Source organism: Nanorana parkeri, unplaced genomic scaffold (assembly GCF_000935625.1).
Source record: "Nanorana parkeri isolate BGI_ZX_2015 unplaced genomic scaffold, ASM93562v1 scaffold257, whole genome shotgun sequence".
NCBI classification, from domain to species: domain Eukaryota; kingdom Metazoa; phylum Chordata; class Amphibia; order Anura; family Dicroglossidae; genus Nanorana; species Nanorana parkeri.
The window spans coordinates 217,213-229,251 of NW_017306525.1; the positions used below are offsets into that span (position 1 = coordinate 217,213).

Sequence of the window (12,039 nt, forward strand, 5' to 3'; positions counted from 1 at the left end):
TAATTTGGGCCGGGAACGCTGTAAGGAGTGCAGAGGGACCTACCATTTTCTACTCTGCAAAAGAAATAGTTCATGAAAAAAATGGCAATGACCTGCTGCAAAACTTTCTCCGTCTTCTGCCTTCATCTCTCCTTTTTCTATTCTCTCATTGCCCTTTATGCTTCTACCTCTTTTCTGTTATTGATAGATTTTATATCACTAGTCAACCCTCATTATTTGTTATGTTATGTTTTGAGATTTTGGCTGCTGTGTACCATTATTGCTAGTGAAGGGAAATGTAAGACTATACAGTTGCCACTGGAACTCGAAGACCTCCCAAAGGGTACACCTGTTCGGTTGACAGCTGTCCATGGTGAAATATTCTCTCACTTTGAGGAGATTTCCTGGAGCTTTACTGAGAAAAGGAGAGTGGACAAATCTCTCAATGGGAACACCTGTTTCCTTGACATCTGCCCTAGGTGGGATGGTTAAGGCTGGCCATAAATACATGAAAAGCACAGTTGTGCCATCAGAAACCACAGCCTTCTCTTTTTTTAGGCAAATACTTGCAAACCCTTCCAATTGCAAAGGAAACAACCCGTGTCCACATACACAGAGATTTTCAAGAAATTTGGAAAACATCTGTGTATGATAAAAAGTACTTTGTACAATATCAGAAGTGGTAAATGTTCCCTATTGAAGCCTTACAAGGTCCAAACCTTACCCGATTACCAAAAGGAATTTTCAAAACACGAGTATAATTTCAAACACTTGCTGACCGAGGTGTATAACCCTCTTCCTGTTCCAGGCCATTTTTCGGTATTTAGAGCTGCGGTACTTTGACATCTATTCAGTCATAAAACGCTGTACTGAAATGAATTTTATACCATTTTGTGGGGACAGATAGAGCTTTCTTTTGGTGGCATTTAATCACCACTGGGGTTTTCATTTTTTACTATATAATGACAAAAGTACCAGTAATTTTGAATATGTTATGTTATAAAACATTTATCAGTAGCCATTTTTTTGGTAAAAGACGGGGTTACACCGGGTAAATAGAAACCAAACATGTCAAGCTTTAAAATTGCGTGCGCCCACGAAACAACAAAAAACGACCATACCTAGAATTGGCCATAGGCGATGCTTTAAAAGTTTTTACTGCTCATCAATTTAGTGTTACCAGTGATTAATGGTCCTAGAATTGTTTCTCACACTCTGACGTTCTCGGCGATATGTAACACGATATGTAACAGGTGTGGACTAATCGTTATTTTTGCACGTAGGTGCACCCGACGCGTATTTACATTTATATGTGCATGCACGCGGGGCAGGGGACTTACATTTTTTTGGTGTTTTTTATTTGTTTAATATGTGACTTTCATTTTTTTTTACACTTAACTTTATTGCTATCACATAGGGGGCTAACAATAAAATAACATGTCCTCTTTATGGAGACATCAGGGGTCTCTAAGACCCCTAATGTCATCTTGAGACACCCAAAGAAGCTGATGAAGCAGAGATCACCAGCTTCTTCTCTGGCTATAGCAGCCAGAGAAATTACAGCTAAAGGCGGAAGTGATGTAAAACACACCACTTCCGCCTTTAGAGAGAGAGGAGGAGAGATTAGTGGGGTAATGCTGATTTCTCCTCCCTCTCAGTATAGACAGCTGCTGTGCCAGTCCCAGGCCTGCAGGGGGGACAGCAGAGCCCGGGATAACCAGCACCAGCGGTGAAGGGGGTGGGATGCACTGTACGGTGTAATACAAGCAATCCGCCGGCTGTATAGCTGGCCGGACACTTGTATGTAACAGCCGGCTGTTTACATGCACGGCGGGATTCTGCTCGGGGACGCGCGCAAGCAGAAAAAGAAATATGTACAGGCACGCCCACCCGCCGGGAAGCAAACGCCGTCCACCCATGTATTTACAGTGGGCAGACGGCAAGTGGTTAAAGAGCAGAACATACAAAGCCTGTCTTTTTACGATCAGGACTTCTTGGCAAACAGAGTTTTTAATCAGAGTTGTTAATTCAATTTAAATGAGCTACCCTTACTACTATTTGTATTTTACAGGAACCGGCTATGCACCGTTTGTGCACTGTTACAAAAGATTTCATAATGCCATAGTGCAGTTATTACCTGTTTTGCATTCCACTTGATGGTCTTGATGATGTAAATGTAAGGGTGAAAACTGAAATTTTTGTAACCCACTGGAAGGGTTAAAAGCTCATTAAGTCTAGGGGTAGAGGAAAAAGCTATAATACTCGCCTTATTCCAAGCTCTGGCAGGCTGCCACCACACTGTGCAACAGTTCCCCTGAAACTTCTTCACTTCAGTGCTCTGGTCAGCAGTTGCACTCTGACATCATCTTATACAATGCAGGACCAGTGTCGGAGAGAAGAGGAATGCGCTGAAAACATGCCACATGGAGGAATAAGATAAATATTACAGCATATAGCTCTATGTATCTCCACAGGGTAACCAAACCTTGGAAATACTTACACACATACTTATGAGTTTTACTTGTGTTTTTTTCACCCTTTGTTTTACATTTTTTACAACCTGATACACTTAACTGCACCTTACAGTAGGGATGCACTGATACCGTTTTTTCGGTATTGAGTACGAATACAGATATTTTTTTCCCCAGTACTCGCCGATACTGAATACCGATACTGGAGGTCCCAATAAAGGAGAACTATGAAGTGAGCGATTTCCACTCATCCTCTAGTTAGAGCCGACCTGTGACAAAGAAGCTGTCACAGGTTGGCTCTCTCAATCGGGAAGTGAGCAGAAACATGCCACTGATCTGCCCACTTCCCAATCATCTCCCTGCAGAGAGCAGTGTCTGTCAGTCACCGCTTCCTGCAGGGATTCCCCCCCTCCAGAGCTGAGTGGAGGAACGAATGGGGGAGGGGGCGGGTACAGCTGGCCCTGCCTCTAGATAGGCAGAGCCAGCTGTTACTCACGCACCTAGGTGGATCTAGTCAATATTGTCGGGATCCGTCCCGGCTGTGGCGCTCTCAGTATATCGCGGGCTGTTACTGAGCTTTGGGTCACGGGAGGAGGTTAGTATATGTCCTCCAATGACCCTAAAGAGAACTATGGGGGAAAACACTTACCCTATAGTTCTCTCTTATGGAAGCCAAGCGGCATGTAATGAATCGCCGCCCGGTTTCCCGATTAGCCAGGAAGCTGTCTCCATGCTCCTCTGTCACCGGCTGACGAGGGAACATGGAGTCAGCTTTCTGGCCAATCATAAAGAATGTTATTACTGTACTGTAGACTGGTGAATGCAGTAGTGTTGATGCACACAGTGATTTGTCATTCCATTGCTGAAATGTGATTGTAAAAAAAAAAATGCTGTCTTTTCTGCTGCTGTAGCTATATAAAGAAAGTTTTGGATTTAAGTGATAAAAGGTAGTCAATGTCTAAGTCTTGAACTCTTTTCATTTTATAAAGAATACAGGGGAGTATGTCTGGCAAAAAACATATACCTTATTTTTAAGGGTCTTCTAGGCAATATAATGAAGTTACATATCCTTTCTCTGTTCTTGTGGTGGCAGCAGTCCTTACTGTCGCTTACGTAATGAAATATGAGCTCCATTCAGTGCACAAGGCTCAGTGCATTCTGAGACTCGGCTACAGAATGATACCAGGAGGAAAGTCGATACCAGCCTTAGCTCAGAGGAGCGGGTTGAATGATGCTGGGTGTCATTTATCCTGATATACGGAGGATATCAAGGAGCAAAAAAGAAGTACTGCTGGGAACAGCTCTGGATTTAAGGTGTGTATTGCAGCAAACACGCTTTTTAAAAAAATTATTATTATCTATTTTTTTCATGTATTTATTCTGTTTTATTTTTGGATTGAGTTTTGCTTCAAGTATAAAACAAATCTTTAGTGGTACATCAGGTTATCAAATCATGATTTTTTTTCCAGGTAAAGATTACATTTTAATTTAACTCGCTTTGAGGTCAACACATCACAGTCTTTGTTAACGTCAATGAGCATTTGGTTGAAGTATAAACAACAGTGCTAAAAAATCAAATATAAACGATTTTATATATTTAGTTAAAACAAATTATACAATCATTTTGCCAAATACATTTTATTAGCCAGCCTAAATATCTACATTGTTATGGGCACTTTTATATGCCATACAGGATCACAAAGCACTAAAATGTTGTTAATGAAAGGCTAACAAAATATATTCATAGATTTTAAACATGACAACCTCCTTGCCTCAATATCCAACCTGAAATAAACAAAAAGAAAAGAAAAGTCAGAAAACATTTTACAGCTACATGTGATCTATACACCAAATTTCTCCTGCTATTTTATGATACACAATATCCTCATTTAAAGGAGAACTATGGGGTCAGGGCTTTTCCCCATAGTTGTCCTTAGGGTAACGGGAGGACACAAATTAGCGTCCTCCCGTCACCCTAGGCTCAGTATTCCGCGAGCAGCTGCTCGCGGTATACTGAGACGCCCGCAGCTGAAGCGGATCCTGACAATTGTGCCGGGATCCGTCCAGCTGCGTGACTGACAGGGACTGGCCCTGTTGCCCCCCTTCCATCCAGCATCCTTCGATCAGAAGATCAAAGGAGCCACATGGAAAAAGTGTGTGGGGGGGGGGTGTTTGTATTTCTATGGGTGTGTGTGTGTATGTGTGGGGTGTATTTCTGTATGTGTGTGTTGGGTGTATTTCTGTATGTGTGTGGGGGGTGCATTTCTGTGTGTGTGTATTTGCGTGTGCGTGGGCGTGTATTTCTGTATGTGTGTGGGGGTGTTTGCATTTTTGTGTGTATTTCTGTGTGTGTGAGGGTGTTTGTATTTCTATGGGTGTGTGTGTGTCGGTGTATTTCTGTATGTGCCTGGGAGTGTTTGCATTTCTGTGTGTATGTGTATATTTCTGTGTGTGTGAGTGTGTGTATTTATGTGTGCTGGGGGGGTGTTGTGTTTGGGAGTGTGTGTATTTTTCTGTGTGTGTGGGGGACTATTTCTGTATATGTGTGGGGGTGTGTGTATTTGGATTTCTGTGTGTGTCCGTATATCTGTGTATGTGCGTATTTCTGTGTATGAGCGTATTTGTGTGTGTGTGTGTCTGGGGGTGTTTGCTTTTTTGTGTGTATTTCGGTGTGTGTGAGGGTGTTTGTATTTCTATGGGTGTGTGGGGGTGTATTTCTGTATGTGCCTGGGAGTGTTTGCATTTCTGTGTGAGTGTGTGTATTTATGTGTGCTGGGGGGGTGTTGTGTTTGGGAGTGTGTGTATTTCTGTGTGTGAGGGTGGGCTGCGTTCAGGGGCAGGATGGGGCGTGGGTTTGTATTGAAGTCAATAGCACCGCAGCCATGACCCCCTCCCACAGTGCGATTGCCTGCCTGCATTCCGGTCCAGTGCAATCTGCAAAAATAGTACTTGCAACATTTTTGCAGATCGCACTGGACCGGAACGGAGGCACTAATGTGCCTGCGTTCCGGGTGCAGGCAATCGCACTGCGGGTGAGGTGCATGGCTGTGGTGCCATTGACTTCAATGCACCGCCATGCTCCCTCACCCCCCCTAATTGCAGGTGTTTTTTGGTTGGTAGATCTCATTGAGCTTGTCATTTGAAAAGTAGATCTACGAATAAAAAATTGTGGGTGCCCCTGATTTAGAGGGGTATTCACTAATGAGCTGAAGGATCCAGCCATAGCTTCGGCTGATCCTTTGGCTCACTTTGGCCGACGGAGCCCTTCGGTTCAGTCAAACCGAAGGGCTGCTGTACGGGCTATTCACTGTAGCCCATACAGCAGCAGAAGGCAGCCAAGCCGAACCCATATGCTTTGGCTCGGCTGAGCCTTAGTGACATCTGAAGTGTGGAGAAAGGTCGGTCGGAGGGCCAACTGTTCTTTAAGCAAATGACAGCTGGGAAGAGCCAGCCATGATCTCAGCTCAGCATCCCCAAATGACCTGGGGACACTGATCTGTCATTAAACAATAACAACTGGGCGTAGCCGGCTGTGATTTCATGGTCAGCTCTGCCCAATTGTTATTTATTGCCCAGGACCTGCTAGAAGACTCTGGCAAGTGGTGGCCAATAGGAAACAGTTGGGCGGAGCTAGCGGTGATGTCACCAACAGCTTCACCCAATTGTTTATATTTTGCCGGCATCTGTCAGATTCAACATTATGCGGCGGGAGTTCGTCGTGTGCGGTCTGGTTGGCGTGCGTCTTTTTTTATAATTTTTTTTCTTTTCTTTAAAAGTTTTGTATTATTTTCTTATTTTTTAAAAATTTTCCTATTTCTAAAAAAAAAATGTAAATAATTGTTCAACATTTTTTTTCTTCATTCAATTACCTTTTTTTTCTATTCTGCTAGCTACCTCGGAGGTAGCGAGCAGGATAGCCGAGCTGAATGCCGCTTGGCGGGATTTGGCTATTCACTCACTGCCGTTCGGTCCCTATGAGAATAGGGGCAAACGGCAACGAGTGAGCTGCTGGAGCTTCAGCTCAGCCGATCCAGATGTTGGATCGGGTGAGTCAAACTCCTTCTGCACTTTGGCTCAGCTGTACATGCAGAGCATGTTCGGCTGACCGAAGGCATCCGATGTACGGCTGATTTTAGCCCATATACGGCTGAAATCAGCCGTACAAGGCTGAAGCGAATACCCGGACAGCATTTGGCTCACTTCACTTCAGCTGAGTTATTCACTCGGCTGCCTTCGGCAGCTAAGTGAATAACCCCCTTAATAATGCATTCTTTCCTTTTAGGACAAAAAAACCCAACTCCATCTTTAAATTCCAATTGAATCCTCAGTTTTAAATCGGCTATATACATTCCAGGAGTATCAAAAGAAAAAGTGTTCAATGTCAGTTTGTTTTCTTTTTAATGCAGCCACGGGCTATCCCCTGCCAGCACCCACAGAATGGGAGATCTGCTCTCTGTAGGTAAGCAGTGATCTCGCTGCAGAGGTCCACCATGCCTCCTACTGAGTTACAGCTAGAGCTCTCCAATCAGTGGGGAGCATGAACTTTATTGATTAAAGAGCTATAGGTCTGAATCAGTTGGGAGTGTGTCGGACCTCTACAGAGGGACTGATGCTTCCACACAAAGAGCAATTGTCCCAATCTGTAGCTGCTGGCAGGGGACAAGCTTTTCTGCTCAGACAGCTAATATTCCCAAAACAGTACTGTTTTCCAATGTGTATTTTTGAATACTTACATTATCCTTACATCATCTTTTATGGTGGAACTGAAAAAAAGATAAACACATATTACTGTAAGGTAAACTTATGCAATGCTAAAGTTTTCACATTTAACTTCTATGGCACTGCCCAACACTGACTAATGGGAGCGAAGAAAAAAGGTCTTATATGACCTTATATCTTCTAATGCCAAAATCAGTTTTTTCTTTCAGAGTGCCTAATTGTTATTATCAAAGAACATTGTTATTTAGAAATATCTATCTACCTGCCAACTTCTTGAACACTTCTTTGAATAACATTGTAAAGAAATTGTAAGAAAATAATTAAATAAATAAAATAAATAAAATGTTATCATGAGGAAAATATTGTTCTGATTCTTGCTGATCTAGGTTTCAGCCTTTTGTCAACATTATATGGGACAAGCTACACTGGTGATACCATCCTAAACATAACCTCACAGTATACATCTTTCTCTTACCTATAACACTAAGTCTGCATTCTACTTTTGCCTCTCCCAGAGAGTTGATGGCTTTGCAAGTATACACACCACCATCAAATGGGCTAGGTTTTCGGATTTCAAGGGAGCATACACCTTGGTTGACAAGGGACCGAAACTTGGGATCTTCCCGAATTTCCATTTGATTTTTCATCCAGACAACTTTAGGCTGTAAAGCAAATGTAGTAACGTTTTTAATGCCATAGTTTTTCATTTAGATTTGGAGCAAAAGTGTGAAAAATTATACATGTTATTGTTAGCAGTATGTGGTCTTCTAATACTAAGATCCACCTGAATGCTTTCAAGGTTTTTCTATCATGGTTAGTGATGGAAATTGCTTGTCTTTGCAACATACAGCAGAACGAACCTTTATTTCTGGAGCTAAGAGGGGATAAAAACACACGAGGCCATTTATGAAAACTGACTTATTGTTTGCAGTTGCTAATCTTCCACTCTTTAGGGACAGATTTATTTTCTGTGCACAATTTGCATAGTAATTTAGCCAGTGTTAAAAATGAACATATCTGCATGTGTTCAAAAAGTGTTCCTCAGCACTTCTAAGTTCTGCAACAGTTCTGAAGTTAAATTTCAGGTACTCACAGTTGTGGCACAACTTAGAGAATAGGTATACAGTAGGTATTTGGCTACTTTGGTCGCAAAGATCCATGCTAGTATTTTTACACACTAATGAATATGCAACTGCTTTATTAAATGTCCCCCCACAGTACACTGAAGCTTTGCCCTAAGCCTAAGGTGAAGAAGTGCTTGCTAGGTAAAAGAGATTAATTGCCACTATAATACTCCAGAAATGTCCATATATTTTATACGTATCAATTTCTTACCTTGGGGCTGCCACGAACGCTGCACACTAGTTTCGTAGTATATCCATGTGTTGTTGTTCGGTCATTAGGAGGCTGAGTGAACTTTGGTGCTTCTGTCAAAGCACAATCCTTATACTCAGGAGGCTTGTATGTATTTACTATAAATACAAAATAGGGAAAGTAAAAGATAGCTATTGCTTGAATACTGACCTTCATCTGTACTTTTAAACACTGGCAAAAGATAGATAGATAGTAGTGATGCTCTCAGATGATTGGTTGTGGGGCTCTCAGGAGGCAGTGCGGGCTCTCAGGTGGGCTGCGCGGGGTCTCAGGTGGTGGGTTGTGTGGCTCTCAGGAGGCAGTGTGGGCTCTCAGTTGGTGCGCTGTGTGGGCTCTCCTGTGGTGGGCTGTGCAGGCTCTCAGGAGGCTGTGTGCGCTCTCAAGAGGCAGTGCGGGGCCTTAGGTGGGCTTTGTGGGCTCTCCCCTGGTGTCCAGATGGTCTTGTGGGCAGGTGGCGTGTTCCACAGGAAGGAGGAGATGTGTGGGTTGGCGCTGTAAACAGGCACCGTATGGTTTACAGGAGGGCTGCCGAGGTCCCCAGCAAGCGCAGGACCTCAGGCAGCTGCTTCCATTAAAAAATTTAGAGTGCCGGTATCGGCACTTGGTATGGGGGTATTTTCACAAGTACAAGTACTTCTGAAAACTCCCTAGTATTGGCACCGATACAGATACCGGTGTTGGCGCATCCTAGATGAGATAGATGAGATAGATAGATGAGATAGATAGATGAGAGAGATAGATGAGAGAGATAGATAGATGAGATAGATGAGATAGATAGATAGATGAGATAGATGAGATAGATGAGATAGATGAGATAGATGAGATAGATGAGATAGATGAGATAGATGAGATAGATGAGATAGATGAGATAGATGAGATAGATGAGATAGATGAGATAGATGAGATAGATGAGATAGATGAGATAGATGAGATAGATGAGATAGATGAGATAGATGAGATAGATGAGATAGATGAGATAGATGAGATAGATGAGATAGATGAGATAGATGAGATAGATGAGATAGATGAGATAGATGAGATAGATGAGATAGATGAGATAGATGAGATAGATGAGATAGATGAGATAGATGAGATAGATGAGATAGATGAGATAGATGAGATAGATGAGATAGATGAGATAGATGAGATAGATGAGATAGATGAGATAGATGAGATAGATGAGATAGATGAGATAGATGAGATAGATGAGATAGATGAGATAGATGAGATAGATGAGATAGATGAGATAGATGAGATAGATGAGATAGATGAGATAGATGAGATAGATGAGATAGATGAGATAGATGAGATAGATGAGATAGATGAGATAGATGAGATAGATGAGATAGATGAGATAGATGAGATAGATGAGATAGATGAGATAGATGAGATAGATGAGATAGATGAGATAGATGAGATAGATGAGATAGATGAGATAGATGAGATAGATGAGATAGATGAGATAGATGAGATAGATGAGATAGATGAGATAGATGAGATAGATGAGATAGATGAGATAGATGAGATAGATGAGATAGATGAGATAGATGAGATAGATGAGATAGATGAGATAGATGAGATAGATGAGATAGATGAGATAGATGAGATAGATGAGATAGATGAGATAGATGAGATAGATGAGATAGATGAGATAGATGAGATAGATGAGATAGATGAGATAGATGAGATAGATGAGATAGATGAGATAGATGAGATAGATGAGATAGATGAGATAGATGAGATAGATGAGATAGATGAGATAGATGAGATAGATGAGATAGATGAGATAGATGAGATAGATGAGATAGATGAGATAGATGAGATAGATGAGATAGATGAGATAGATGAGATAGATGAGATAGATGAGATAGATGAGATAGATGAGATAGATGAGATAGATGAGATAGATGAGATAGATGAGATAGATGAGATAGATGAGATAGATGAGATAGATGAGATAGATGAGATAGATGAGATAGATGAGATAGATGAGATAGATGAGATAGATGAGATAGATGAGATAGATGAGATAGATGAGATAGATGAGATAGATGAGATAGATGAGATAGATGAGATAGATGAGATAGATGAGATAGATGAGATAGATGAGATAGATTAGATAGATAGATGAGATAGATAGATGAGATAGATAGATGAGAGAGATAGATGAGAGAGATAGATGAGAGAGATAGATAGATGAGATAGATGAGATAGATAGATAGATGAGATAGATGAGATAGATGAGATAGATTAGATAGATAGATAGATAGATAGATAGATAGATAGATAGATAGATAGATGAGATAGATAGATGAGATAGATAGATGAGATAGATAGATGAGATAGATAGATGAGATAGATAGATGAGAGAGATAGATGATAGAGATAGATGAGATAGATAGATGAGAGAGATAGATAGATGAGATAGATAGATGAGATAGATAGATAGATGAGATAGATAGATGAGATAGATAGATAGATAGATAGATAGATAGATAGATAGATAGATAGATAGATAGATAGATAGATAGATAGATAGATAGATAGATGGATAGATAGATAGATAGACAGACTAAAGGACCAATAAAAAAAACTACTGCTAGAAAAAAACAAAAAGAGCAAAAGTTGCCACATTTGTAAATGAGTTCAGATAATTGACACATAACTTAATAGTTATGCATTAACCTTCGTTATCTACCATTCAGGCTAATGGAGGATGCAAATGCATGTAGACTTTAAAAGCTGAATATCTTCAAAGCTTCACTAATCAGTAGTGAGGCATTGGACCCCAACAAATCATGGCATCCTTATACTGTACCTCATATGCATATACTTCCAAGGGCAGTGGCTCACCACCAAGAAGTAAAACAGGAATAATGATGACAGCTCTGAAGCATGCACCTTCAAAATCAAGTCAGCAATGTTAGCTCTCATACTATCCTGACGGGTTCCATTTAATGGGGAGGTTACGTGTTAGAGTGAGCTGAACTCAAAACAGTTCTAAAAGACACACGCTAATGCACCTAGGTATTCATTAATAAATGATTAAATGCATTTTTCAAATGCAACCTGTGTCTCTGCATATGCGTGTCTAACATACGTAAAAATCTGCAAAACCGATCTATACACACTAGATCAGGGGTGCCCACAATTTTTGTGTTAAGATCTACTTCTCAAATGACGAGCTACATGAGATCTACCAACGAAAAAAAAACCTCCCACGCTCTCTCTCTCCTGGCTGTCTCTCCTTGCTCTCCTGGCTGTCTCTCCTTGCTCATCCTCCTGGCTGTCTCTCCTTGTTCTCTCTCCTGTCTGTCTCTCCTTGTTCTCTCTCCTGGCTGTCTCTCCTTGTTCTCTCTCCTGGCTGTCTCTCCTTGTTCTCTCTCCTGGCTGTCTCTCCTTGTTCTCTCTCCTGGCTGTCTCTCCTTGTTCTCTCTCCTGGCTGTCTCTCCTCGTTCTCTCTCCTGGCTCTCTCTCCTTGCTCTCACTCCTCGCT

General features: G+C 41.5%; 1 protein-coding gene across 1 annotated transcript in view; it reads right to left on the minus strand.

The window, feature by feature from the left end:
* Positions 1 to 802: 802 nt before the first annotated feature.
* LOC108787350 (myosin-binding protein H-like) overlaps positions 803 to 12,039 on the minus strand; it is an 86,441-nt gene continuing 75,204 nt past the window's right edge. Inside the window, exons 8-10 of the mRNA XM_018556881.1 lie at positions 8,505 to 8,641; positions 7,654 to 7,831; positions 803 to 825 (exon numbers count right to left, since the gene is read on the minus strand). Of these exons, the coding sequence (XP_018412383.1) occupies positions 803 to 825; positions 7,654 to 7,831; positions 8,505 to 8,641 (338 nt within the window). The remainder of the gene's footprint in view (positions 826 to 7,653; positions 7,832 to 8,504; positions 8,642 to 12,039) is intronic.